This window comes from Arachis hypogaea, chromosome 7, assembly GCF_003086295.3.
Source record: "Arachis hypogaea cultivar Tifrunner chromosome 7, arahy.Tifrunner.gnm2.J5K5, whole genome shotgun sequence".
Taxonomy (NCBI): Eukaryota; Viridiplantae; Streptophyta; class Magnoliopsida; order Fabales; family Fabaceae; genus Arachis; species Arachis hypogaea.
The window spans coordinates 77,018,953-77,044,278 of NC_092042.1; the positions used below are offsets into that span (position 1 = coordinate 77,018,953).

The 25,326-nt window shown below is 39.4% G+C and overlaps 2 protein-coding genes and 1 long non-coding RNA gene across 6 annotated transcripts; 2 read left to right on the forward strand and 1 right to left on the reverse strand.

Annotated features, from left to right (window-relative positions):
* Positions 1–1,584: 1,584 nt before the first annotated feature.
* Positions 1,585–4,877, forward strand: LOC112701625 (terpene synthase 10-like). The gene is made up of 6 exons (XM_025752365.2): positions 1,585–1,603; positions 1,690–2,068; positions 2,686–2,904; positions 3,001–3,142; positions 3,560–3,808; positions 4,581–4,877. The coding sequence occupies exons 1-6, from the start codon at positions 1,585–1,587 to the stop codon at positions 4,875–4,877; spliced, it is 1,305 nt and encodes a 434-aa protein (XP_025608150.1).
* Positions 4,878–8,040: 3,163 nt separating this feature from the next.
* LOC112703538 (uncharacterized) lies at positions 8,041–11,150 on the reverse strand. The gene is made up of 4 exons (XR_011864166.1): positions 11,010–11,150; positions 10,534–10,768; positions 9,241–10,399; positions 8,041–9,136 (listed from the first exon to the last, which is right to left on the reverse strand). It is a non-coding gene; the product is annotated as an uncharacterized lncRNA (long non-coding RNA).
* LOC112703537 (1-aminocyclopropane-1-carboxylate oxidase homolog 1) lies at positions 10,649–24,492 on the forward strand. 4 transcript variants are annotated; one of them, XM_025755021.3, is made up of 4 exons: positions 10,649–11,411; positions 12,216–12,826; positions 22,876–23,203; positions 24,092–24,492. In XM_025755021.3, the coding sequence occupies exons 2-4, from the start codon at positions 12,288–12,290 to the stop codon at positions 24,341–24,343; spliced, it is 1,119 nt and encodes a 372-aa protein (XP_025610806.1). In that variant the 5' UTR covers positions 10,649–11,411; positions 12,216–12,287; the 3' UTR covers positions 24,344–24,492. The 4 variants fall into 4 exon arrangements, with proteins under 4 accessions (XP_025610806.1, XP_025610805.1, XP_025610807.1 ...); XM_025755020.3 differs by having other exon boundaries at positions 10,650–11,411; positions 12,275–12,826; XM_025755022.3 differs by having other exon boundaries at positions 10,651–11,411; positions 12,213–12,826.
* The last annotated feature ends 834 nt before the right edge of the window (positions 24,493–25,326 follow it).

Below are 25,326 nucleotides of genomic sequence, written 5' to 3' on the forward strand. Positions count from 1 at the left end.
AATTTTTAATATTTCTAAATAAAAAGGGCATGCATAAATCTTTAAATATAAATGGTAACAAAAGATCTAGAGATTAGAAATGAATTGTTTTCGGAGAATAATTAACAATATTTTTTCTTTTAAATTTTTTTTTCTCTTATTCTTCTCATTTATTACTTTATTGAGTAATTATTAGTTAAAGAAAGAGTTAATAGTCAAAATCCTGAAAGATATCCAATTTTCATTTTCGTCTTCAAAAGATAAAATTAATCGAATTTGTCCCCCAAAAATTCTACCTGATTACGTTCGTCCTTTCGTCATCTCCTTTGTTGAGTTGGCAAAAATCTGCTAACGTATATTATTAACTACCAACATGGCAGACAATCAAAACGACGCAATTTTGGTATAAGGCTCTCCTAACCTTGAAACATCACCGTTTAGTCTTCAGAAGAGAGATTCAAATGTTGCAAAGCCTTACCCCATCATCATCTCCTTTTTTTTCTTTCGTGAAAATTCAAACCTTATCCAACCCTTTTCTTTTCCATTTCCAATTTCATTTCAAATTGACCTCGCCTTCACGCACCTTCCATTAGATCCCCAAATTCCCATCTCGCAAAATCTCCACTTTTTCCCTATTTAAAGGAAACCATCAACCATGCTCGATCCAATGACTTTTTGAATTCCTTGCTTTCTCTCGAAGCTCTCCTTCATCTATCTTTGGATTTTAAATTCTCTCACTTGGGTCGATGAATAACATGCCACAATAGTATTCGAAAGTTAAAAGGTGTTTTTTTTTTTCATTTTTGGGTTTAACTCTATGTTTGAAGAGGGCAGAGAGAAAGGGAGTGACTGGCTGGTTAATGGAAATGGGTCCGAAATTGGAAGGACCGTCTACCCCAATAAATCGACGTGACCCATATGAGGTGTTGTTTGTGTCAAGGGACTCTTCTGATCAAGAAATTAAAATTGCTTATAGAAAGATAACTCTGAAGTACGTTTGAATCTCTCTTCTAAAGACTAAACGGCCACGTTTTAAGGTTAGGAGAGCCTTGTACCAAAACTGCGTCGTTTTGATTGTCTGTCATATTGGCAGTTAACGATACACGTCAGTAGACGTTTGCCAACTCAGTGAAAGAGATGACAGAAAAACGAACGTGATCAAGTAGGATATCTTTGGGGGACGAATTCGATTAATTTTCTCTTTTGAAGACGAAAATGAAAATCAAAATATCTTTTAGGAACGATTTTAACTATTAACTCGTTAAAGAAAAGTTAATTTATTAGTAAAACAGGTAAAAGAATAAGTGTATATATAGCAAGCTCTTTGCAATAGCATACATAGTTGTACAAGCTTATGCGGAAAAAAATATCAAATGACTCATCTATATAAAATATATAATAAAATATAAAATATATTAAAAATAAATTAAATAATACATATATTTATATACAAATATAAAATAATTAATTTAGTAATTAATTTTTAATATATACATAATATTTTTATAATAAATAGTACCAGTGTTAATTTGTGGTCCACAAAATTATGGCTTATAGGTGTTGCTTTACATCGGCTATATATAATTTTCTTTTAGTTTTAACTTTATGAAATCCAATTACGACGGTACATACAAAAGATATTTAAAAGCAAGTATGTAACTATATAAGTATTAACCTTAATTAAATTACTTTTTCTTTTTATTGTTGTAGATGTGTTTGATTTCTATCTCAAAGAAACAAACAATTTCAACGAACATCAATCTTCAATTAGCATCGATGGAATTTTATCACTATATGAAGCCTCATTTCATTTAGTAGAAGAAGAAACTATATTAGATGATGCAAAAAAATATAGTTCAAAGATTCTCAAAGAATATGTAAAAAGAAATGATGGTAGCTATATATCCCTCTTAATCAATCATTCATTGGAGTATCCATTACATTGGAGGGTGACAAGATGGGAGGCCCATTGGTTCATCAACACATATGAAAAAAGTCACAATTTGAATCCTACATTTCTTCAGTTTGCTAAATTAGATTTCAACATTGTTCAAAGCATTCACCAAGAAGAGTTGAAGGATATGTCAAGGTAATAACAAGATATCATGAATTTAGAAAAACACATGAATACTATTTTATTTATATTTCTATTATTATATATTTTTTTAAAATAGTTATTATTTGTTATCATATATAAAATTTTAAAAGTTAGGGATCAATTTGTCATTTTCTCTTAATTAAAAAAGAGACAAATAGATCCTTGACCTTTTGATTCGTAAACATTTAAATTTACGAAGATTTAAAAATATATTTAAGTCGCTGCCTTTTTAAAATCTAGACATTGATCTCTAGATCTTATGTTCATTTGGGTCTGTCAGGCTTAACAGAAAAATCAAACGTGATTCCCATTGTACTGACCTGGTTGATACGGATGCACACAGACAGTGAGAAAGTTTTTAAAATTGGAAAAATTAAACTTAGGGATTGATATGTCTAGATTTTGAAGAAGTCAGGGACTTAAATATTTTTTTAATTCCTTAGGGACTTAAATATCTGCAAACTGAAAAGTCAGAGATCGATTTATCATTTTTTCTTAATTTTATTATTTCTCAAGTATAAATTATGATCATTATTTGAAATTAGTTTAACAATTGGTATATGATATTGTGTACTAACCCTAATTATTTTTTATTGTATCTTAATTAGGTGGTGGAAAAAAACCTACTTAGCAGAGAAGTTAAGTTTTGCAAGAGATAGGTTGATGGAAAACTTCTTTTGGACCGTGGGAATAAATTTTAATCCAGAATTTGGTTTTTTTAGAAGAGCTATAACAAAGGTCAATTGCTTCATAAATACAATAGATGATATGTATGAGACCTTTGGCACTTTAGAAGATTTAGAGCTATTTACCAAAGCTATTGAAAAGTAAGCATTATTATTGTTATTATTTTTGCTATATGATATTTATTTATCTTATACAAAATTCTTATTAATTCATAAATTTTCGTTCATGAATTCTAGATGGGATCTAAGTTTTGGTATGGACAATCTTCCATACTACATGAAAATTTGCTTCCTTGCACTCAATAACTTTGTTAATGAAGTAGCTTTCGAAAGCCTACAAAATAATGAAGTTTATATTGTTCCTTTTCTTAGAAAATCGGTAAGTAATTATTTAATTTTTGCACAGTAATTATCTAATCCAATTGCTGAATCGCCTATATTATCTTAACTATTATTAGGCATATGTAATAATTTCATAAAATTTGAACATTATCAATAGGATTGTAACCCAATATTTTAAAACCAAATCCTCTATCAAAATAAAGTTTTATGATGAAATAGCAAATTAGTTTCAAGTTTTATTAAAATTTATACCATTTATTTATATGGCGAAATTTCTTAATTCGACGGTTGGATTAGGGAAATTCAACATCTATTAAATGAAAAAAAGCTCGATAAATAATTATGACATACATAACTTCTAGTCTTCTATTTTGCAAGTTCTTAATTAAAATCTACTTAATATCATTTTGAACTCACTTTTTCAATTTTTTTCCGCTTTTAATTTTTTTTTCAGTGGGCAGATTTATGTAAGGCATATTTTGTTGAGGCAAAGTGGTACTATAGTGGTTATATACCAACTCTTGAAGAGTACTTGGAGAATGGTTGGAGATCTTCAGGCTCACATGTTATTTTCCTTCATGCTTATTTCACAATTCCAAATGTATTAAAAATGGAGCAATTGGATTCCTTAAAAGAATATCCCAACATATTTCGTCTTGCATCAATATTTTGCCGCCTTGTTAATGACCTTGGTACATATAAGGTACGGAAACAAAAATATATACTTCTATTGACATGTGACAACTTATATATTCTCTTCTTCTTTTCTCCTTAATTATTAAAGATGATTATTCATTGGAATAAAAAAACTATTTCTTAAAGAAACAACATTATCTTCTGTTTTACTTGTTAAACATTTTTGGTTTTGAAATTTTTTAAGATTTATTTTAGAAGTTTAATGTAATTCATTAATAATTTAAATTTTTTTACCACACAATCATTTATATATATATATATATATATATATATATATATATTCTTTTGAATTATTATTTATATAATGTATACAAAAAATAGTTATTCTTTGTCAATATGACAATATATAATTAAGAGGAGTGCTAAGGGCCAGGAGATTTTGTGAGTTGTAGCCATCAATTAGTCATCAATAGTGTATTTAATGGTATGAAATTTGATCTAATGGTGGAAAATCACTCATTTTTCTTTTGTTGACTAAGTGCTGGCCAGATTTTAATAAATCTGCTGGTCCTAAACTTTTCCTATAATTAAATAGAAATACAAAATTTCTTTATAATAATTAACTATATATTAAAATTAAATTTCTAACTTAAATAATATATTAATACTTGATAACATAAAATATTTTACGCTGTTCTTCGATAATATACGTTCATGCCCATCATTCCATTCACTTGAATGATAATTCAAATCCTTGAATTTAATTTGTTAGTAATCTAAAATAGTTTAACAATGTGAGTGCAAATTAATTAAATTTTATTTTCATCGTTGATCTATAGCGTGAGAAAGAGACTGGAGATGCTCCTTCATCAATTCAATGCTACATGAACAAAAGTGGAGCTTCAGAGGCAGAGGCATGTGAGCATGTTAGATCAATTATAAATACACTATGGAAGAATATAAACAAAGAAGCTCATCATTCTTCTCTCTCTCAAGATTTCATAGACACTATTTTAGGCCTTACAAAAATGGTATTAGCCATGTATGATCATGGAGATTACCATACTTTTCAAGATTCTGAAGCTAAGAGTGGTATATTGTCGTTAATCAGTCAACCAATTCCTCTTACATGTTAATGTCTATTGTTCATGAACTACTAAAATATAGTAAATTATTTGCAAATTTTTACCTGCGAATTATTTTCACATGAATCTATAGGTGATTTTTCTGTCAGGGAAAAATATTAGTTGTTGATTTTAACGTGAAAAAATTATAAGTAAAAATAAAACTCAAATGTAAAAAAAGCAAGTAATGTATCAATACGTTTCACCAACTCAAATAATCCACAGCAAAATGTTTGAGAGGTATGCTTATAATATTTCTATTGTTAAATGTTTTGTGTGTTTAACATTTGAATAAGACAAGATATAAAGGTACAAATAAAAGCACATGAAAATTAGATGCATGAATGGTGGATGGTGGCAAGAAAGATTCGATTTGAAGACTTGCTTCATAAGGTCTTGTCGCTTTGTTTGTCTTTATAATCTATGATCTTTTTGTATTTTGCATTTAGTTTTTTCATCATCTGTTGTATTCTGGCTTTTGTTCTGTCATTGTTAGTGTATCTATTGCAATGCCTGCTTTATGATAAAGATGTATGTTGCTATTACTAAATTAATATTCACTGAAATTTCATAAATTACTTGACTCAATCTAATTAATCATTCTAATCATTCATTTATACAACACAAAGTCAAAATCCTTGCTTTTTTTTTTTCAGAAAAACCTTACTCCATTTTATAAATATTTACAAAACTAAAGGAAATAACCTCATTAGAAAAAGTTAGAAAAAGGTAAATGAAAAAAATTATCATGCTAAATTAGGACCGACAATACAATTCGTATTTTTGATATCTAATTCACTTTAATATAGTTGAAACAAGTTGATAACTCAATCAGTAGCGAGTAGGGTTGAGTTTGAATGGTAAGCCAACTCTACTCTCTCAATCTATATCTTCAATATATAATGTGAATATTCATAAAAATATATATGTAGAAGCATGTATGAGTTCATAAAAAATTGTTAAAAGAGTCAATTACTTTCCCTTCTTCTTAAGTTAGTTATTTTTTCCTTTTCTGTTATGCTGAGCTAGTAGAAGTTGTTAATGCCCCACTAACTCAGCTCACATATATAAACCTATAACAGCAACTGCCTAAGGTGCTTTTCAATACAGTAGCAGAATCACTTACCTTCTCTTCTTATCCAAGTCTTTTCTCTACTCTTCTCTCAACTCCTCACATACAAGCTCTGCTCTATTTCCTTTATCACAAACTTCTGATATCAGTTCATAGTATCAGAGCTCAGTTCCCATGGCCACACTCGATAATTCTATTCTTGCTGCAAACTTAGCTCAAACAGCGAGTGCACCGAATTCACAGCAACTCCAATCTACATGAAGCTTGACAATGATAACTTTCTGCAATTGAATGATCGGGTTGAGGCGATGATTGAAGGAAATGACCTACTTGATCACATTACAGAAGCAAGGATTCCACAGTAGATTCTTGAAAATGGAGAAATCAATTTAGAATATCAGAGATGGAAGAAACAAGATGCATTGCTGAAGTCTTGGCTGTTAGCTTCCATGACCAAACCATACACTACTCGAATGGTTGGGTATATATACACTTACCAGATTAATACAACTGAGAAATAAGCTTAGCGGTACGAAAATCAGTGTTTCAATGAATGATTATATCTTAAAAATCAAAAGTAAAATTGATGCATTAACCTCAGTAGGAGAAGTTGTTAGTGAAAGTGAACATGTAAATGCAATTCTCCACGGCTTAACTGAAGATTATGCACCTGTCCTCACTTCAATCTTGACAAGATCTCAAGGAATTATAGTTGGTGAGTTAGAAGCAGTACTCTTTGCACATGAAAGTAGGCTATAAAGATTTAGAAAGCCAGAATTAGATTAACTATTATAGAAAAATGTTGCTCAGTCCAGTCACACAAGTCAATTCAATCAAGAAATGCATCAAGCCAATTTTGCACAAAGAAAAGGTTTCAGATGGGGTCCTCGTGGCAGAGGTAGGTTTCAAAACTTCAGAAATACAAGACAATCACAAGGTTATGGCAGAACTCAATCTTTATACTCAGAATATGAAAGAGGACAGCAGTCTTACTCAAATAGGCCAAGAATCCAAAGCTATGAATGACCCTCAACCACTGAAGGGTTTGGCAGAACACAGTACCAAAGCTATGAAAGAATGCAAGAAAGGCCTCAATGCCAATTATGTAACAAATATGGACACACAACCAGATTTTGTTGGTACAGGTATGATGATGACAATGGACAATACATACAACCTCAGTACAAAGGAGACTATGCAGAAAGACAGCAGCAAGTTGAGCAGCCAAAGGCAAAATTTAGCACTGTGTTGGCTAATCCTGCAACCATTTAGGATTCAGTTTGGTATCCGAACTCTGGAGCCACATATTACATGACTGCAGATCCAGAGGTTATGGCTGAAAAAGAAAATTATACAGGCACAAAACAAGTAGTAGTTGAAAATAGTACAGATTTGGCTATAAATTGTGTTGAAAAGCATATTTCAAAACTGATTTGAGCTCTAAGAGTCTAATAATGTAGAAACTGTTATTGGTTCCAGATATAACTAAAAATTAACTCAGTGTCTACCAATTTTGCTGTGACAATAAGGTGTTTTTTGAATTTCATTCTCATGGTTGCTTTGTTAAATCTCAGGCCACTAAAGAAGTCATTCTTCAAGGAGATGTTTTCAAAAGAATGTATAGGCTTCTCAATTTCCACCCAATTCACACACCTTCTGCCCTCATTAGTTCAGGAGAGGCAACAACAAATAAATACATGCTTTGACATACTAGACTTGGGCATGCCTCAGCAGCTATAGGTTTTAGAGTCTTAAAGCTTTGTAATCTTCCCCCTTCCCCAAATAAGTCAATATGTAGTCCCTGCTGCATTGGCAAATCTCATTCTTTACCCTTTCCTGAGTCTAAAATTGCTTACAATACTCCCTTAGAACTTGTGTACTCTAACATTTGGGGCCCAATTCTAATTCCTGATTCTAATGGAAACACTTATTTTATTAATTTTGTTGATGCCTTTTCCAGATTCACTTGGTTATATCTAATTGAAGTAGAGCTCAACTAAAATCAATTTTATTGTATTTTTAACATATGACTGAGTTACAATTGAATGCTAAGCTTAAATGCCTCCAAAGTGACAATGTACAGAATATGTGAGCCTCTCCAAATTACAGCAAGAGCAAGGATTCATTCATAGATTTTCGTGTTCTCACATACATCAACAGAATGGTACAGCTGAACAAAAGCATAGACATGTTGTCGAGATAGGTCTAATAATGTTGGTTGCAGCCTCCTGCCTATCAAATTTTAGGGAAAAGCCTTTACTACAGCAACTCAAATCATTAATCTCCTTCCCACACCAGTGCTAAATGGAGTCTCACCAACTGAGAAGTTGTTTGGCAAGCAACCCACTTATGAGGACTTAAAGGTGTTTGGTTGTTTGTGCTTTCCATACTTGAGATCTTATAACAAGAACAAGCTACAATTCAGGTCTTCAGCATGTGTTTTCTTTGGATATGCCACCTTTCATAAAGGGTACAAGTGCCTGACAAGCTCAGAAAAAATGGTTATTAGTAAAAATGTAGTTTTTGATGAAGAAAAAAAATTCCTTTTAAAGATCCACACTCAAAATTCAATATAGCTACTTCTCAAGCTCAAGTCCCATCTTTCTCCCCTTTACTCCCACTACAGACTCTTCCAAGGTCATTCATTACTTCACAGCCTCAGCCTCCTCCTGTAATCCTCATCACCACCAAACTCACTCTTTCCTTCCACATTCACCACCTGCTATACAAATCACTCACCCTACCTCTTGTTCCCTTTAATCAGTTTCCTCAACCTCTAATCTTCCTTCAGTCGCACCCTCAGACATATCAATTCCTATTCCAATTTCAGATTTGAAAATTATTCTCCCTGGATCTCACCACCTAAGACTTAAGCTTCAGCAACTAATATACATCCCATGGCGGCAAGAAGCAAGACTGGCTCTTTGAGGCCAAGGGCCTTTCAAGCGCCTGTAGAACCCCATACTGTACAGTAAGCACTGGCTGATGCTACTTGAAAGCAGGCTATAGATGCTGAATTTGAGACTTTGCAGCGAAATAACACATGGAAACTTGTTCCCTTGCCTACTGGTAGAGAGGCCACAGGTAGCAAATGGATTTTCCATCTCAAGTACAATGCAGATGGAAGTCTCCAGAGGCATAAAGCACACCTTGTTGCTCTAGGATTCTCCCAAAGACTTGGATTCGACTTCACCGAAACCTACAGTCCAGTTGTGAAGCCATCATCAATACAAATCATACTATCCATAAAACTAGCTAGAGGCTGGTCAATTAGGCAAGTTGATGTGAACAATGCCTTCTTACATGGGGAGCTCACTGAGGATGTCTACATGAAGCAGCCGAAAGGGTACACCTCAGGTTTGTAAGCTCACAAAAGTGACATATAGCCTGAAACAGGCACCCGGAGCTTGGTATCACAAGCTCTCCTCAACACTTCAGAAACTTGGCTTCTCACCAACTAAGTTGAATGTGTAAGTGTTTGTGCAGCAACTGGAGACCTCCCTCACCTATATTCTAATCTATGTTGATGACATCATTGTGATTGGAAATTGCTCTGCAGTCCTCACTGCAGACACTCAAAAGCTTAACTCAGCCTTTGCATTGAAGGATATGGGAGAGCTGCATTATTTCTTAGGGATTTAAGTGACCAGGACTGATGATGGAGGATGATGATGTCCCAAGGCAACTATGTACAGGACTTACTTGCAAAAGCTGGTATGAGTAACTGCAAGTCATGTGCTACATCACTGCCATCCACTCCTAGGATTCATGCTATGGAAGGAGATGTGTTTGACAATCGTCAGCTGTACTGTTCTATAGTAGGAAGCCTTCCATACCTTACTGTGACTAGATCGGACTTGGCTTATAGTATAAATAAGGTTACTCAATTTATGCAAGCACCTTTAGAGGCTTATTGGAAACTGGTCAAAAGAATACTGCGATATGTTAGTGGCACTGTTGTATATGGTCTGAAGATTCACAAAGACCCATCTTTGAAGGTTACAGCCTATTGTGACTCGGACTGGGCTAGTGACCCAAATGATAGGAAGTCGATTGGTGGTTTCTGTATTTTTGTGGGAAGGAATCTGGTATACTGGCAGTCAAAGGAGCAAGGAGTGGTGGCTCGATCAAGCACAGAAGGCAGAGTATAGGGCATTAGCAGATTTAGTGACAAAACTGATTTGGATTAAAGGCCTGATAAGTGAGTTGAAGTGGTCAATTCCAAAAGCACCTATGGCATACTGTGATAATCAAAGTACTGTGCTCTTAGCAGCAAATTCGATATTGCATTAAAAAAATAAAGCACTTTGAGATAGACTTGCACTTTTTAAGAGACTATGTCATAAGCAAAGTGGTTTAAGTAAGTCATGTTCCCAGTTCAGTCCAAATTGCAGATATCTTCACTAAAGCTCTTCCCTCTATAGCTTTCATCCAACTTCGGGACAAACTCAAAGTGTAGAACCTAGAAAAATTAGCAGCTTCAACTTGACAGGGGCATGATAAAGAATGTAGAAAAGAGAAATGTGAGGGTCATGTACAAGCATGTCTAAGTTCAATCGCACAGTGAACAAGTAGGTTGTTAGAACAGTCAGTTACCTTCCCTTCTCCTTGAGTTAGTTATTTTCCCTTTTTCTGTTATGCTGAGCTGGCAGAAGTTGTTAGTGCCTCACTAACTCAGCTCACATATATAAACCTATAACAGAAACTGTCTAAGGTGCTTTTCAACACAGTAGCAGAACCACTTAGCTTCTCTTCTTTTCCAACTCTTCTCTCTACTCGTCGCTCAACTCCTCACATACAAGCTCTGCTCTATTCCCCTTTCCACAAGCTTCTGATATCAGTTCAATATATACATATGATGAGCGAGTAAATATTTGAATCCAATTTCTTATCTTTTGCACAAATACATAGTATACAATGAGCAAGTAAAGATATGAATCCAAATTTCTATCGTTTGCACAACAAAAATGTTATGTGTACACCAATTTCAGCCATTATTTTCATCCAATGTATATAAATATGGCAAAACAGAACACGCGTCCTGTATACGAATACATTGATGTAGAAATTACCTAAGAATACATGACGTGTCAAAACAAAACCACAAGCCATCAAAACCAACCCAGTCGATAGTGCCACTGCTCCTCACTTCTCAATTTCTTCTCTTCTCCAAGCAGCGCTTCGCTCTCCTCTTCTCAGCGCCGTAGAGTCTCTTCTTCTCATCACCGTTTACTATTCTCTTCTCAGTGCGCTTCATTATCCTCTTCTCAGCACGCTTGACTCTGTTCTTCTAATCGAAGGGAAGTTTTGATTTTGGTTTATTTTGAATGTATTATCTTAATTTATTTTGCTTCTTCTTATCTTAAAGTTTTGGTTCTATTTTTATTGGCCAAATTAGGAACATTGCTGCTTATTGAAGTAAAATCCAGAATTCAACTTCAGAATTCAATGGAATCCACAAGTTCGAAGATGAGGTTTGTACTTTATTTTATTCATATGTTATTAGTTTCTTAATACGCTATAATTTTACTATTATTATTTCATAAAGAAAATAATAGGTAAAAAATTTATATAAATAAAAAATAATAAGAATTTTATAAAGAATAATAATATTTATGAGAGAGTAGTAGAAAAAAAATATTATAAAAAAAAGTAACATAATTAATCATATAAATAATGGAGGATAAAATTAGTAAATAAAAAATAAATTTTAATCTAACGTAAAAATGTACGCAAAAGATATAATTTTTAGCTTTGCGTAAACTTGAATTAAAGAGCAGTCACGTTTATATTCAGAAAAAAAAATTGCCAAACTAAAAAGTAAAACTAAAAAAAAAAACTAAATATACGTTTGAGATGCTTCAAACGCTAAACTAAACCTATCTTAGTCGGTACAGTGATGTGACATTGGGAGGTCTGCCAAAGAAGGCCACCAAAAAAAAAAAAACGAGCCGCCACCAATAATTGGAAACTTGTCAGCTTAATGATGAGTTTATGCCATTGTACATGCACCACACAATAATTTAGTCGAACAGTTTTTAATTTCTCATAATTATTAAATTGATTTTATTTTTAAATTTTGTTTGGTAAATTAACTCTATTTTAGATCTTTTATAAAAATTTAAATAAATTAATTTTAATTTTAATATTATTTAATAAAAACACCAGATATTAAAAAAAATTAAAATTTTCATATCAATTTCTTTACATAAACTAAAACATTGATATGAAATTAATATCTTAGTAAAATAACTATTTTTTATAACCTTATCTAGCAGGATATATAACATGTTGAACATTATAGGCCACTAAGAAGACACCAAAAAAAAAATTATAGGTCATTAAGGAAGATGGAGAGTGAAGAAGCAGAAGGCACAATAGTGAAGATGATGAATAATTGTGATGATAGGATGAGTGAACTGAAGGCATTTGATGACACAAAAGGCGGTGTTAAGGGTCTTGTTGATGGAGGTGTTACAAAGATTCCAACTATGTTTTATCATCCACTTGATAAATTCCCAAATTCCTCCAATACAGAGCACAGCCTGATTCCTGTCATAGATCTTGAAGGTGTTGCCAAAGATCCAATCATACGCCAACAAGTTGTTTCAAGAATAAGGGAAGCATCTGAGACATGGGGTTTCTTCCAAGTGGTAAATCATGGTATCCCTGGGAGTGTTCTTGAGGAGATGAAAGAGGGGATTAAAAGGTTCTTTGAACAAGATGTTGAGGTTAAGAAAGAGGTATATAGCCGTGATAATACGAAGCCATTTATTTATAATAGTAATTTTGATCTTTATAGTTCATCAGCACTCAATTGGAGAGATACTTTTGGATGCCAATTAGTTCCTCTGATTGGCAAACCTCAAGACTTGCCACAAGTATGCAGGTATATTTATGTTCATATTCTTTTTTTTATATGCATACTGTTTCAAATTTTTTATCCTTGAGATCTTGGTATGTTTAATTAGGATGTGCTTGGAACTAAAAATGAAGTTATACATACAGCAATAGAATCCAATACAAACGTATACATGTTCTGAGAGAGTTTACGGAGATGGAGACATAAACATAGATATTTATGTTTTCAGATATTGAATTGATATATTTGAAGTTTTGTATTACAACAAAAATAATTTTTTTGGGCAAATTTTTAGTGGCAATAATATAATAATATAATAATAACTGTATGTCTTATTTAACTTATATTTTTGTGATAATTATATATTTGTAGTTGTTATTTTATATTATTGTTACGGCTCGGCCCAGAATCAACTTTGGGCCGATCCGACCCAAACCATACCCGATCCGGACACGCGCCCTCCAACCGACCCGGACACGCGTCCTGTACGGCCCCCACACGGCTGCAGGACAGCGTCCGTGGAAATGTGGGCCTGTCCCATAAGGGGGCCCACTACTGACATGTATATAAGGGGAAGATTAGCTCTTCCCCCAAGGTATGTCACTTTCCCACATCATTCCCCCTGCTCGTACGATTTCTGACTTAGGCGTCGGAGTGTCTTTGCAGGTGGCACCCCCCCCTCGTCCATTCACCAGCCCAAGTGCTCGTCAGCTCGAGTAGTCCGCTACCAGTGCGACCCAAGTCAAGGCGTCCCCACCTATCCATCCTTTCACTTGTACTCCCGACTTGTCCGGAATCCGACCACCGAACATTGGCGCTGTCTGTGGGGACCTCTTTGCCTAAATGGAAGTCGCGCCAGGTCCCGGCGACCGAGCTCGAGCAGCCGGAGCGGAGGGGGCAGCCTCCGTCGCCTCACAAAGGGGAGGCCGGAGATCCCCCCAACAACACGCGAGAACCCGACCATTCGGGGGAACGGGCGGCGATAGCGCCATAATAATGCAGGAGCTACGCCACAGGGTCCAGAACCTAGAACGACAGCTAGCCGACCGGGAAAGGGATGGATGGTCTACCGATCCAAGCTACACCCCGTCCCCCGGGGGAGAGGAGGAAGAGAGCTCTCACCGAAGCCACTCACGGCGTATATCTGCATCCCGGATGGAAGCAGAGGAATCACCCATTCCAAGAAGACGGAACGACACGGTCATCTACTCTCGTGGCAGACAATCTCGCAAAACGACAAGAGGTCGTGAGGGCGGAGAAGGGAAATCCGAGAGAAAACGACAACCTGTGATAATGGGTGTCACGCCGTTCCACCGATCTATCCTCGAGGTCCGGTTGCCGAAACACTTCGACAAACCAACGGACATGAGGTATGACGGAACTCAAGATCCTCTAGAACATCTCACGGCCTTTGAGGCTAGGATGAACCTAGAGGGAGTAGGCGACGAGGTAAGGTGCCGCGCCTTCCCGGTAACCTTAGCAGGACCAGCGATCAGATGGTTTAATGGCCTCCCTCAAGGTTCCATCTACAGTTTCTCAGACATCAGCCGCGCCTTCCTGGCCCAATTCACAACGCGAATAGCAAAGGCCAAGCATCCTATCAACCTTCTCGGGGTAACCCAGAGACAGGGAGAGCCGACCAGGAGGTACTTAGATCGGTTCAACGACGAATGCTTGGAAATCGACGGCTTAACCGACTCGGTGGCCAGTCTCTGCCTGACGAACGGCCTCCTCAACGAGAACTTTCGAAAACACCTCACCACGAAGCCGGTTTGGACAATGCATGAAATCCAAACGGTGGCGAAGGAGTACATAAACGACGAGGAGGTCAGCCGAGTCGTGGCAGCCAATAAGCGGCAGTCCGGTTACGGCCAGGCTCGGCAGTCCGGTGGAGACGGTGAAAGAACAAAAGAAAAGGCTAGAGAGGAGGCGTCAAACAAGGCCCCTAGGCCTTTCCCTCGAGTTGGGAAATTTACTAACTACACTCCACTCGCCCTCCCCATAGTGGAAGTTTACCAACAAATAGCTGAGAAGGGAATTCTTCCGAAACCTCGACCACTCAAAGACCGCACGGGTGGAAACAAGAACCTTTATTGTGAATACCATAAGGGATATGGCCATCAAACACAGGACTGCTTCGACCTGAAGGATGCATTAGAACAGGCGATAAGGGAAGGGAAGCTAGCGGCGTTCTCCCATCTCATCAGGGAGCCGAGAAGACGTTATCGCGACCAGGATGAGGAAGGCAAGACGCGGTCGGCCAAGCGGCGACAAGAGCCCGAAGACAGAGACCAGGGCCTCACTGTGATAAACGTGGTAACGGCAAAAAACACTGCACCAAAGTCCCGGTCGGCACACAAGAAAGACGCCAAGGTTCTGGCGATCTCATCTCCACCAGTGCAGAGCACCAAAAAACCTCCATCCATTTCTTTCGGCCCAGAGGACCAATGGTTCAGCGACGCCCCGGAAAACCCTCCCATGGTCATAACGGCCAGGGTGGGAACCGGCCTCGTCAAACGGATCCTTGTCGACACTGGAGCTGATTCAAACATCATGTTCCGCAACGTGTTCGACGCACTGGGGCTGAAGGACACCGACCTGACGACTCACCAGCACGGGGTTATCGGGTTAGGCGATCACTTCATCAAACCAGATGGAGTCATTTCCCTACCGATCTCGGTGGGACAAGTGCAAGGTCGCAGATCGGCAATGGCCGAGTTCGTAATCCTCCGAGACTCTACAGCCTACAACATCATCTTGGGAAGAAAAACAATCAATGATTTGGAGGCCATAATCAACACCAAGCTGCTAGTTATGAAGTTTGTCACCGATGATGGATCCATAGGGACCATAAGAGGAGACCTCGAGACGGCGGTCGCCTGTGACAACGCCAGTCTTTCCCTCAGAAAGAAGTCCAAGGAAGCATCTGGTGTATTCCTAGCCGACCTTGATGCCAGAGTGGAGGACAAGCCGAGGCCGGAACCAGAAGGGGACCTGGAGAAATTTAGCATTGGTAAAGAAGGAGAAAAGTTCACATTCGTTAACAAGAACCTCCCACATGAGCTGAAGAAGCCGTTGATTGAAATGATAAGGGCCAACAGGGACCTGTTCGCATGGACACCAGCCGACATGCCGGGCATAGATCCACAAATCATCTCACATCACCTAGCCGTCAAACCGGAAGCACGGCCAGTGGCCCAACGGAGGAGAAAGATGTCGGCGGAAAGAGCAGAGGAGGTAGCCAAGCAAACGGCTGGCCTCCTAGAAGCAGGCTTCATACGAGAAGTGGACTACTCGACGTGGCTCTCAAATGTGGTATTGGTGAAGAAACACAATGGCAAATGGAGAATGTGTGTGGACTACTCTGACCTTAACAAAGCATGCCCCAAAGATTGCTTCCCCCTCCCCAACATAGATGCACTCGTCGACGCTGCGGCGGGGTACCGGTATCTGAGTTTCATGGACGCCTACTCTGGTTACAATCAGATACCGATGCACCGACCAGACGAGGACAAAACGGCGTTCATAACGCCAGGAGGAACGTTCTGCTATAAGGTAATGCCATTTAGCTTAAAAAATGCAGGGGCAACGTATCAAAGGCTGATGAACAGGATATTCCACAACCTCATAGGAAAAACGGTCGAAGTTTACGTGGACGACATCCTGGCAAAGACAATACGACCTGATGACCTCCTAAACGACCTGGCAAGCGTATTTGCGTCCCTCCGTCAACATGGCATGAGGCTGAACCCCCTTAAGTGCGCCTTCGCCATGGAAGCCGGCAAGTTCCTGGGATTCATGATAACTCAAAGAGGGGTAGAGGCTAACCCGGAGAAGTGCCAGGCAATACTTCAGATGAAGAGCCCGGGATGTATCAAGGACGTCCAGAGGTTGGCAGGAAGGTTGACATCACTCTCTCGGTTTCTCGGAGCCTCAGCGGCAAAGGCCCTGCCGTTTTTTAACCTCATGAAGAAAGGGATGGCGTTCGAATGGACACCAGCGTGCGAAGAAGCCTTTCGACACTTCAAGGAAATCTTGGCGGCACCCCCCGTTCTCGGGAAGCCAAGAGACGGGGAACCACTATACCTGTATCTCGCCATAACAAGCGAAGCCCTAGCCGCAGTGCTAGTACGGGAGGACGGGAAGACCCAACAACCAGTCTACTTCATAAGCAGGGCTCTGCAAGGAGCAGAATTAAGATACAGCAAGTTGGAAAAGCTAGCCTTAGCGCTCCTAACCTCCTCGAGAAGGTTGAAGCAATACTTCCAGAGTCACCAAGTGGTCGTCAGGACAGACCAAGGGATTAGGCAAGTTCTCCAAAAGCCCGACCTGGCGGGAAGAATGATGACTTGGTCCATCGAACTCTCTCAATATGACATACGATACGAGCCCCGGCAAGCCATCAAGGCGCAGGCCATGGCGGATTTTTTGGTTGAAGTAGCAGGAGATCCAGGCGAAGACATAGGCACACGGTGGAAGCTCCATGTGGACGGAGCCTCCAACCAGACCTACGGAGGAGCCGGGATCATCCTAGAAAGTCCAAACGGGGTCGTATACGAACAGTCGGTCAGATTCGAGTTTCCCATCTCGAACAATCAAGCAGAATACGAAGCCCTCATTGGAGGCTTAACCCTAGCAACAGAGGTCGGCGCAAAAAGGCTGGAAGTATGCAGCGATTCCCAAGTCGTCACTTCCCAAGTGAACGGCAGCTACCAAGCCAAGGACCCCTTGTTGCAGAAGTACTTGGAAAAGGTCAAAAGCTTGAGCCAAAAGTTCGACGAGGTCACGATCCAGCATGTACCCAGGGAACGGAACACACGAGCAGACCTTCTATCAAAATTAGCCAGCACGAAGCCAGGGGAGGGAAACCGGTCTCTCATCCAAGGCATGACAAGGGAACCCGCGATCACACTACACATAACGACCCTAAGTCCTTCATGGCTAGACCCCATCACCAACTATTTAGAACACGGCCAAGTCCCTGGCAACGAAAAGGATGCGGTGAAGTTAAGGAGGGAAGCGGCCAAATACGCCGTCATCCAAGGACAGCTGTTCAGAAAGGGGCTCAGCCAACCCCTACTGAAGTGCCTACACCCTGACCAAACGGACTACGTCCTCAGGGAAGTCCACGAGGGCTGCTGTGGGCACCACATCGGAGGGAAAGCCCTAGCGAGGAAGTTGATCCGAGCTGGGTACTACTGGCCGACGATGATGGCAGATTCCAAAGAGTTTGTCAAAAAATGCATAAAGTGCCAACAGAACGCCAATTTTGCCAAAGCACCGGCAAACGAGTTAAGCTTGCTGACGACTTCTCGGCCGTTCGCTCAATGGGGAGTCGACCTCTTAGGGCCCTTCCCTGTCGGCCCTGGGCAGGTCAAATATCTCATAGTGGCAATCGATTACTATACCAAATGGATAGAAGCCGAACCGTTGGCCAGCATATCCTCAGCCAATTGCAGAAAATTCATGTGGAGGCAGGTGATAACACGGTTCGGGATACCAGAAGCCGTCATCTCGGACAACGGCACACAATTTGCTGACAAAAAGTTCACAGAATTCCTCAACGGCCTAGGTATAAGGCAAAGGTTCTCTTCGGTAGAACACCCTCGGACGAACGGACAAGTGGAGTCCGCCAACAAAGTCATCCTTTCAGGGCTAAAGAAGAGGTTGGACAACAAAAAGGGTGCTTGGGCCGACGAGCTGGCATCGGTCCTCTGGTCTTATCGAACAACCGAGCAATCCTCCACCAAGGAAACCCCTTTCCGACTAACATACGGGGTGGACGCAGTAATACCCGTGGAGATCGGTGAACCGAGTCCGCGATTGCTTTTGAAAGGAGTAGAGGAAACTGTAGAAAAAGACCTGATAGATGAAGCCCGGGAGATGGCCCATTTGACGGAAACAGCGCTAAAACAAAGAATAGCTCTGCGCTACAACACCAAAGTGCTCAAGAGGGACTTTGAGCCTGACGACCTCGTCCTGAGACGGAACGATATCGGCCTGCCGACCCCCGGTGAAGGCAAGCTAGCGGCAAACTGGGAAGGCCCTTACAGAGTAAAGAAGGTGATGGGAAAAGGAGCCTTTAAGTTAGAAAGGCTCGATGGCAAGGAGGTCCCGAGAACATGGAATGCGGACAACCTAAAAAGATTTTACTCCTAGGAGAAGACCCGACTAACCGACCAGGCTAGCTAAGTGGTCACCTCACAAATTTATCTTTTGAACAGCGACTTATCTGTCCTTTACACAGTTACCGAATAATATATACTTGTGCAAATTTTCTCTCCTATTTTGTCACTTAATTTTCCAGATAGACCACCACGTCCAACGACGGCATACGTCCCTGGGACTGATCACCCCGGGAACCCGTCAATCACAATCAACGACAACACAAAAGGCCATGAGCCATTGATATAAGCGAAGACGATAAACCAAAAAACGGTTAAAAGAAACGACAACACGAGCAAACGATAAAACGGTCGTTGATAAAAGCCAACACAAAACGGCTAAACACCAAAAGCGTTAAACTGCTCGCAAGCCAAAAACGGCTAAAATTAAAATAGTTTACAAGTCATAACAAAGCGGCTACACAAAAGCTGTAAACACAAATTCACTTCTTAGGGACGTCGACGACCTTGCCATCGAGAATAACCTTGCGGACCCCGATTGCCGACGTGTCGAACTCAGGAGCAACAATCTTAATCTGAGCTTTGAGGGCTTCCTCAGTACCCAAGATTGCAGCCTTGCCCTGCTTCACGACATCTTTATACTTCGACTTCCATGTCGACAGCTCGGCCTCCACGGCCCGCTTTTCTTCTTCAACTTCGGCCACACGCTTTTGCGCCGCAGCAACCTGACCTTCCAGAGCCATCTCACGCTCGACCAAACGTTCAATCGTCGTGTCCGACTCTTTCTGTTTCTTCTCGGCAGCTGTTAACTTTTGTTCGGCGGCGGCCGCTTTCTGCTCAGCAGTAGTGGTCTTCTTCTCGGCAGTATCCAACTTCTCCGAAGTTTGAGTCAATTGCCCCCGGAGAGTTTCCACTTCATCTTTTAACTCATTGTTGGCCTTCCCACTAGCCTCCAGCCTCCTGCGGAGGGATTCCATCCCGGACAGCTCAAACTCGGCCTTCCGAGCTATCACAGCGCCCCGCAGAAGTGTTCGGTACATCCACCTCGCTTGCCCGGCAAGGGAAGACTCGTGGAAATACTCCTCGGTGCCAGGGATCAGTTGGGTGTCTATAAAGTTGGATGCATCAAAATTCCTCTCCATGACGGTGAGTACCCCTTAGGGACTTGAAGACGCTTTCCTTTTTCTTTTGGGGGTAGGGACGACCACCGCCACATCATCGTCAGGGGCAGACGTCGAACCCCCTTGACCTACCACTTCACGAGGAGGGGAGGAATGAACCGGTTTCTCGACCTCGACCTGGCCGGCTTGGGTCGAGGGCCCGGTTCCCCCAACCACGGCCCCCTGCCTCGGAGCTGTGCTGTCCTCGGGAGGAGCCGTAGACGTCTCAGCGGCAGACTGGTCATTATCTTCTTCTTCATCGCCACCACCGAGAAAAGTTTGAAACAAGTCGGGAAGACCTGTCACCGAGGCAGACATATCCACTGCAAGAAAACGAGGAAGGTCGGTTAGTCGTCACGCAATATCAACAAAATAGGAGAGATGCAAAGCGTAAAGTAAAGAGCTTCTCACAAATATAATTACGACCGGAGTCCCGATCACCCATGAGAAGGTGGGGATTTACTGGGTTCTTCCCAAAAACCGCGTTTAGCACCTCGGCAATCTGCTGATCTTCTGCCGACATGTTTTTGTAAACTACCTTAATAAAACTATTGGCTCCTGCCCCGAAGCTCCAATAAGTCGGGATGAGCCGTACCCCCTCCAGAGACAACCAAAAGGGGTGACGACCTTTGGCCGGACGGACTTTAAAATACGTATCCTTAAACCCATGGTAAGAATCTTCGAACAAGCCGAAGATCTTCCGACCCTGAGCAGCCCGGAAGGACATGAACCCTTTCCTATGTTTCCCCTGCTTGGAAGGGTTTGTGAGGGTGAAGAAGAAGAGGAAGACATCTACGGATACCGGCAGGTCGAGATATTCACAAACCATCTCGAAACAGCGGATCGAAGCCCAACTGTTCGGATGCAACTGCGACGGTGACACGGAAATTCGGTTTAAGAGCGCCATTTGAAAGGCGGAGAACGGAATGTGAACTCCGACTTGAGTGAACATGGCCTTGTAGAACCAAATCCAGTCGGCAACCCGGCTGGGTTGGAAGTTGATTTCATACAACCGCTCGTGAGCAGCCGGGACGAAGGCATCATAATTGGCCTCCTCGTCAGTCCCGCCACACAAATACCCGGCTTGACGGAACTCGGTGAGCTCCTCCTCGCTCATTTGGTTGGGTGAATCCCTCACATCTGAGACGACCCAAGCATACTGGTCGTAAGCCGCAGGGTTGACGGATGCTCGGGAGACCGTGCGGGCCATACCTACATGGGGGTACCATCCAGTTAGTCTAAGAGATCGGTCGCTCAGGCCGAAAACAAACACCACCCCCCACGATTTCCCGACTAAAGGCAAACAAGACTAAGTCTAAAGGAACGAGAAAAAGCCTACCCTAGAATGGTACTTTCCCCCCTAACACGTCTACTCGCAACTAAGGCTACGCAGTAATATCAAAAGAACCAAGCAACAAACATACCGAAAGTAATGCCTAAAAAGAGGGATGATTCGAAAATTACCTAAGTTGATGGAGAAAAGGATGATTGCGAGTCTGGAAAAGTGCAAGGAACACGAACGGAGGCACCACAGCAACGCCTTGGAATCTTGTAGCAAGGAGGAAGAAAGGAAGAATAGGGAGTGTGAGAAAAGTGTAGAAATGTCAACCGATCGTTTAAAAACTACCTCCAGAGCGCGAAACACCTGGGGGCAGAATGGGCTTTTCAAACGGGGTTTTTACCCCATTATGAGCATTCAATGATCGGCGCAGGAAACGAAGCGATGAAACGGTTGTTTGAGCAACCAAGAGACGCGCGTTGAGGGGCACATCCTCCCCACGAGCGGCCGACCAGACGAGATGCGAGACGACACGCCATTGGTAGCTCCCACGACTACCATTGGCGCGTGGGGGCACTGTTACGGCCCGGCCCAGAATCAACTTTGGGCCGATCCGACCCAAACCATACCCGACCCGGACACGCGCCCTCCAACCGACCCGGACACGCGTCCTGTACGGCCCCCACACGGCTGCAGGACAGCGTCCGTGGAAATGTGGGCCTGTCCCATAAGGGGGCCCACTACTGACATGTATATAAGGGGAAGATTGGCTCTTCCCCCAAGGTACGTCACTTTCCCACATCATTCCCCCTGCTCGTACGATTTCTGACTTAGGCGTCGGAGTGTCTTTGCAGGTGGCACCCCCCCCCTCGTCCATTCACCAGCCCAAGTGCTCGTCAGCTCGAGTAGTCCGCTACCAGTGCGACCCAAGTCAAGGCGTCCCCACCTATCCATCCTTTCACTTGTACTCCCGACCTGTCCGGAATCCGACCACCGAACAATTATAATGATAATTATATATTTTTTGTGGACATTAAAAAAGTCTATATCGACAATTATATAATTGTCGCTAAAATTTTTAACGATAAAGTATAAGATGGCTAATGTCTAATCAACATTAAATATATTAGCAACTATTTTTGTTGTCACTAAAAGTAAAATAAATAATTGCTAAAATGATTTTTTTGATAGTTTTATTGACAGAGAAAACATAATGATACTAATAAAGAACACAATTTTTTTATTTTTTCTTTCATTATTTATATTAATTTTTTATAATTATATTTTTATTATTATATTTTTTTTAAATATAATAAAAATAAATTAAATTTTCATAATTTATTTTTTTATATTTATTTTATCATTAAATAAAATACAAAAATATTAATTTTTATGTCTTTATCGTTTGTCTTATTTATAGTGTTCTATTATGCAGAGTTACACAGAAATAAGGATACCAATTTAAATCCTATATCTATTTACTTGCTGATTGATCATGTCAATTTTTTGTAGGGATATACTTCTAGAATATGGGAATAATATTATGAAATTGGGGATCACACTCTTTGAATTACTCTCAGAATCTCTAAATCTACATTCAAACTATTTAAGAGACATGGAATTGGGTTGTACTGATCAAATTATTTGTGCTGGCCATTACTATCCTCCTTGTCCTGAGCCGGAACTCACTATGGGAACCACCAAACATTCTGATGGCACTTTTATTACTGTGCTTCTCCAAGACCATATTGGTGGCCTCCAAATTCTTCATAACGACAAATGGATCGATATACGTCCTGTACCTGGAATTTTAGTGGTTAATATTGGTGATCTTCTACAGGCAAGTTTTTTGTTGTTATTTTTGCATATGATAAATTATAGCGTAAAATACATTAACCAATACATATACTTGATATGATATTTAGCGTAAAATTTTGGATTAGAATCTGAAATATAAAATTTAAAAATTAAAATTTAAAATTAAAAAATTTGACTGATAAAAAAAAATTAATTCTCAAAATGAACTCGTTTAAAAAATACGAATATCATACTCTATTTAGTGTGTTCATGCTTCATCTTCGGGTAAAAGTTACTGTGGATGCTGTTTACATTTATTGCCTCGTTACTTACATATGTATGGTAGATAAAAGGCATTAACATTGTTATTAAGACACAGTATTAAACTAAGAATGTCTACCGTAGAAGGTATTTTAATGCACTTGTATGTGTTGTTTGTGCTTTATATTTATTATTAAAAGTTAACTACGAAATTGATATTCAAAAGCTTCAGGCGCTAACAAAATAAAATTTTAAAGAAGTTATTGATGAAAAGATCTCTAAATTCTTATTTACAAAGATTCTAACAAAAATAACCAAATGACATCTATTTCGTTAGCCACTTCAGTATTTTTTATTAATAGAAATGATAGTAATTGACATTTGATTATTTTTTGTCAAATTTTAAAATTATCTAGGAGCCTTTTTATCAATAATGTCTTTTAGATATTATTTTGTTAATGTTTGAATTTTTTAAATACCGATTTAGTAGTCAACTCTTAATGATAATGTTGCATTTATCAATAAACAAATTCTCTCCATGATTTCTTTTCTAAGTTCTAACATTAGTCATTACTTTATACCAATAAAAAGCTCAAAATGCATGAAAAGACTTGCACAATTTGCTAGTGCATAAGAACTTAAGCTAATTGGTATTTTTCTTCAACTGTAGCTACTAACGAATGACAGATTTAAAAGTGTTCAACATAGAGTGCTGGCAAGTAGAACTGGTCCAAGAGTATCTATTGCATGTTTTTTTGGCTACAACAATCTCACTGCATCAACAAAGCTCGTCAGCCCAATAAAAGAATTGTTATCTAAAAACAATCCTCCAAAATTTAAAAGTACCACAATTGCAGAGTATTCAGCCTATTTTACGGCAAAAGGCCTTGGAAATAGTCCTCTTGAAGACTTTAGGATTTAAGTTGAGAATTTTTTTAATAGAGGTGCCTTGGTTTGGTTAGCACTTAGCAATGTAATTGAAATTGAATAAACTGATATATATGTTGGAAGTATTCATTATTTTTAAAAAACAAAAAATTATATGAATATGAATTCTGTTCTTGGACTACAGATTTATGGTATCTCACAACTACATCTATTCTATTAGAGGTATAAGTTTTAGTTGAAAATTTCCTTGGTTATTATAATAATATAATAAGCATTGTATATTTGTCTGATAAATTATTACATAAGCATAAAAGAGTTTGATTTTATTGCTCACCATCCCAACAAGAAACATTTAGATATATTATAACTATTCTTATATATTCCTAATATATATTCCTAATATATATATATATATATAGGCCTACTATACATACAAGTCTTTTTGACTAACAAGTCTTATAAGTTGGCAGAAACCCAACAAAACACACGCATTACACTCCCACATTCAAGAGTAAATAAACGCACGTTATTCAATCATTTCCTGTTTCCAAAGCACGCTACTCACCATGTATTATGAACGACTCTTCTTCTTCTTCCTCCATGAAAACGAGTTTATTGCCAAATTTGAAGATAATAGAACTTCAGAAATACACCCAAACGATTACAGAAATACACCCAAAAGGTTACAGAAATACACCCAAACGATTACAGGAATTCACCCAAACGATTATCGAAATACACCCAAAGAATTATAGAAATACACCCAAAGGATTACAAAACTACACTCAAAGGATTTAAGAAATACACCTAAATTTCGTTGAAGTACACCTTATGCATAATTCAGAACTCTTTCTCTTTTTCCTCCTCATCTTCTGCTGCTTCTTCTTCTTCAAAAACGATTTCACAGCTTGATGTCAAAAAACAATGGAAATCGAGAATAACGAAGAAAGAAAACAGAGAGAAAAACACGTAAATAGAGAAGGAGAAAGAGAAGGCAAGAAATGAAAGAAAAGAAGA

Bases quoted from the DNA above. Each gene is read 5' to 3' on its own strand.
- LOC112701625 (XM_025752365.2), top strand. The intron at 2,069-2,685 runs GTAATAACAAGA...TATCTTAATTAG, and splicing joins GAGTTGAAGGATATGTCAAG to GTGGTGGAAAAAAACCTACT. The intron at 3,143-3,559 runs GTAAGTAATTAT...TTTTTTTTTCAG, and splicing joins TTCCTTTTCTTAGAAAATCG to TGGGCAGATTTATGTAAGGC.
- LOC112703537 (XM_025755019.3), top strand. From the start codon at position 11,386: ATGGAATCCACAAGTTCGAAGATGAG. The intron at 11,412-12,241 runs GTTTGTACTTTA...TGAACATTATAG, and splicing joins TCCACAAGTTCGAAGATGAG to GCCACTAAGAAGACACCAAA. The intron at 12,827-22,875 runs GTATATTTATGT...AATTTTTTGTAG, and splicing joins GACTTGCCACAAGTATGCAG to GGATATACTTCTAGAATATG.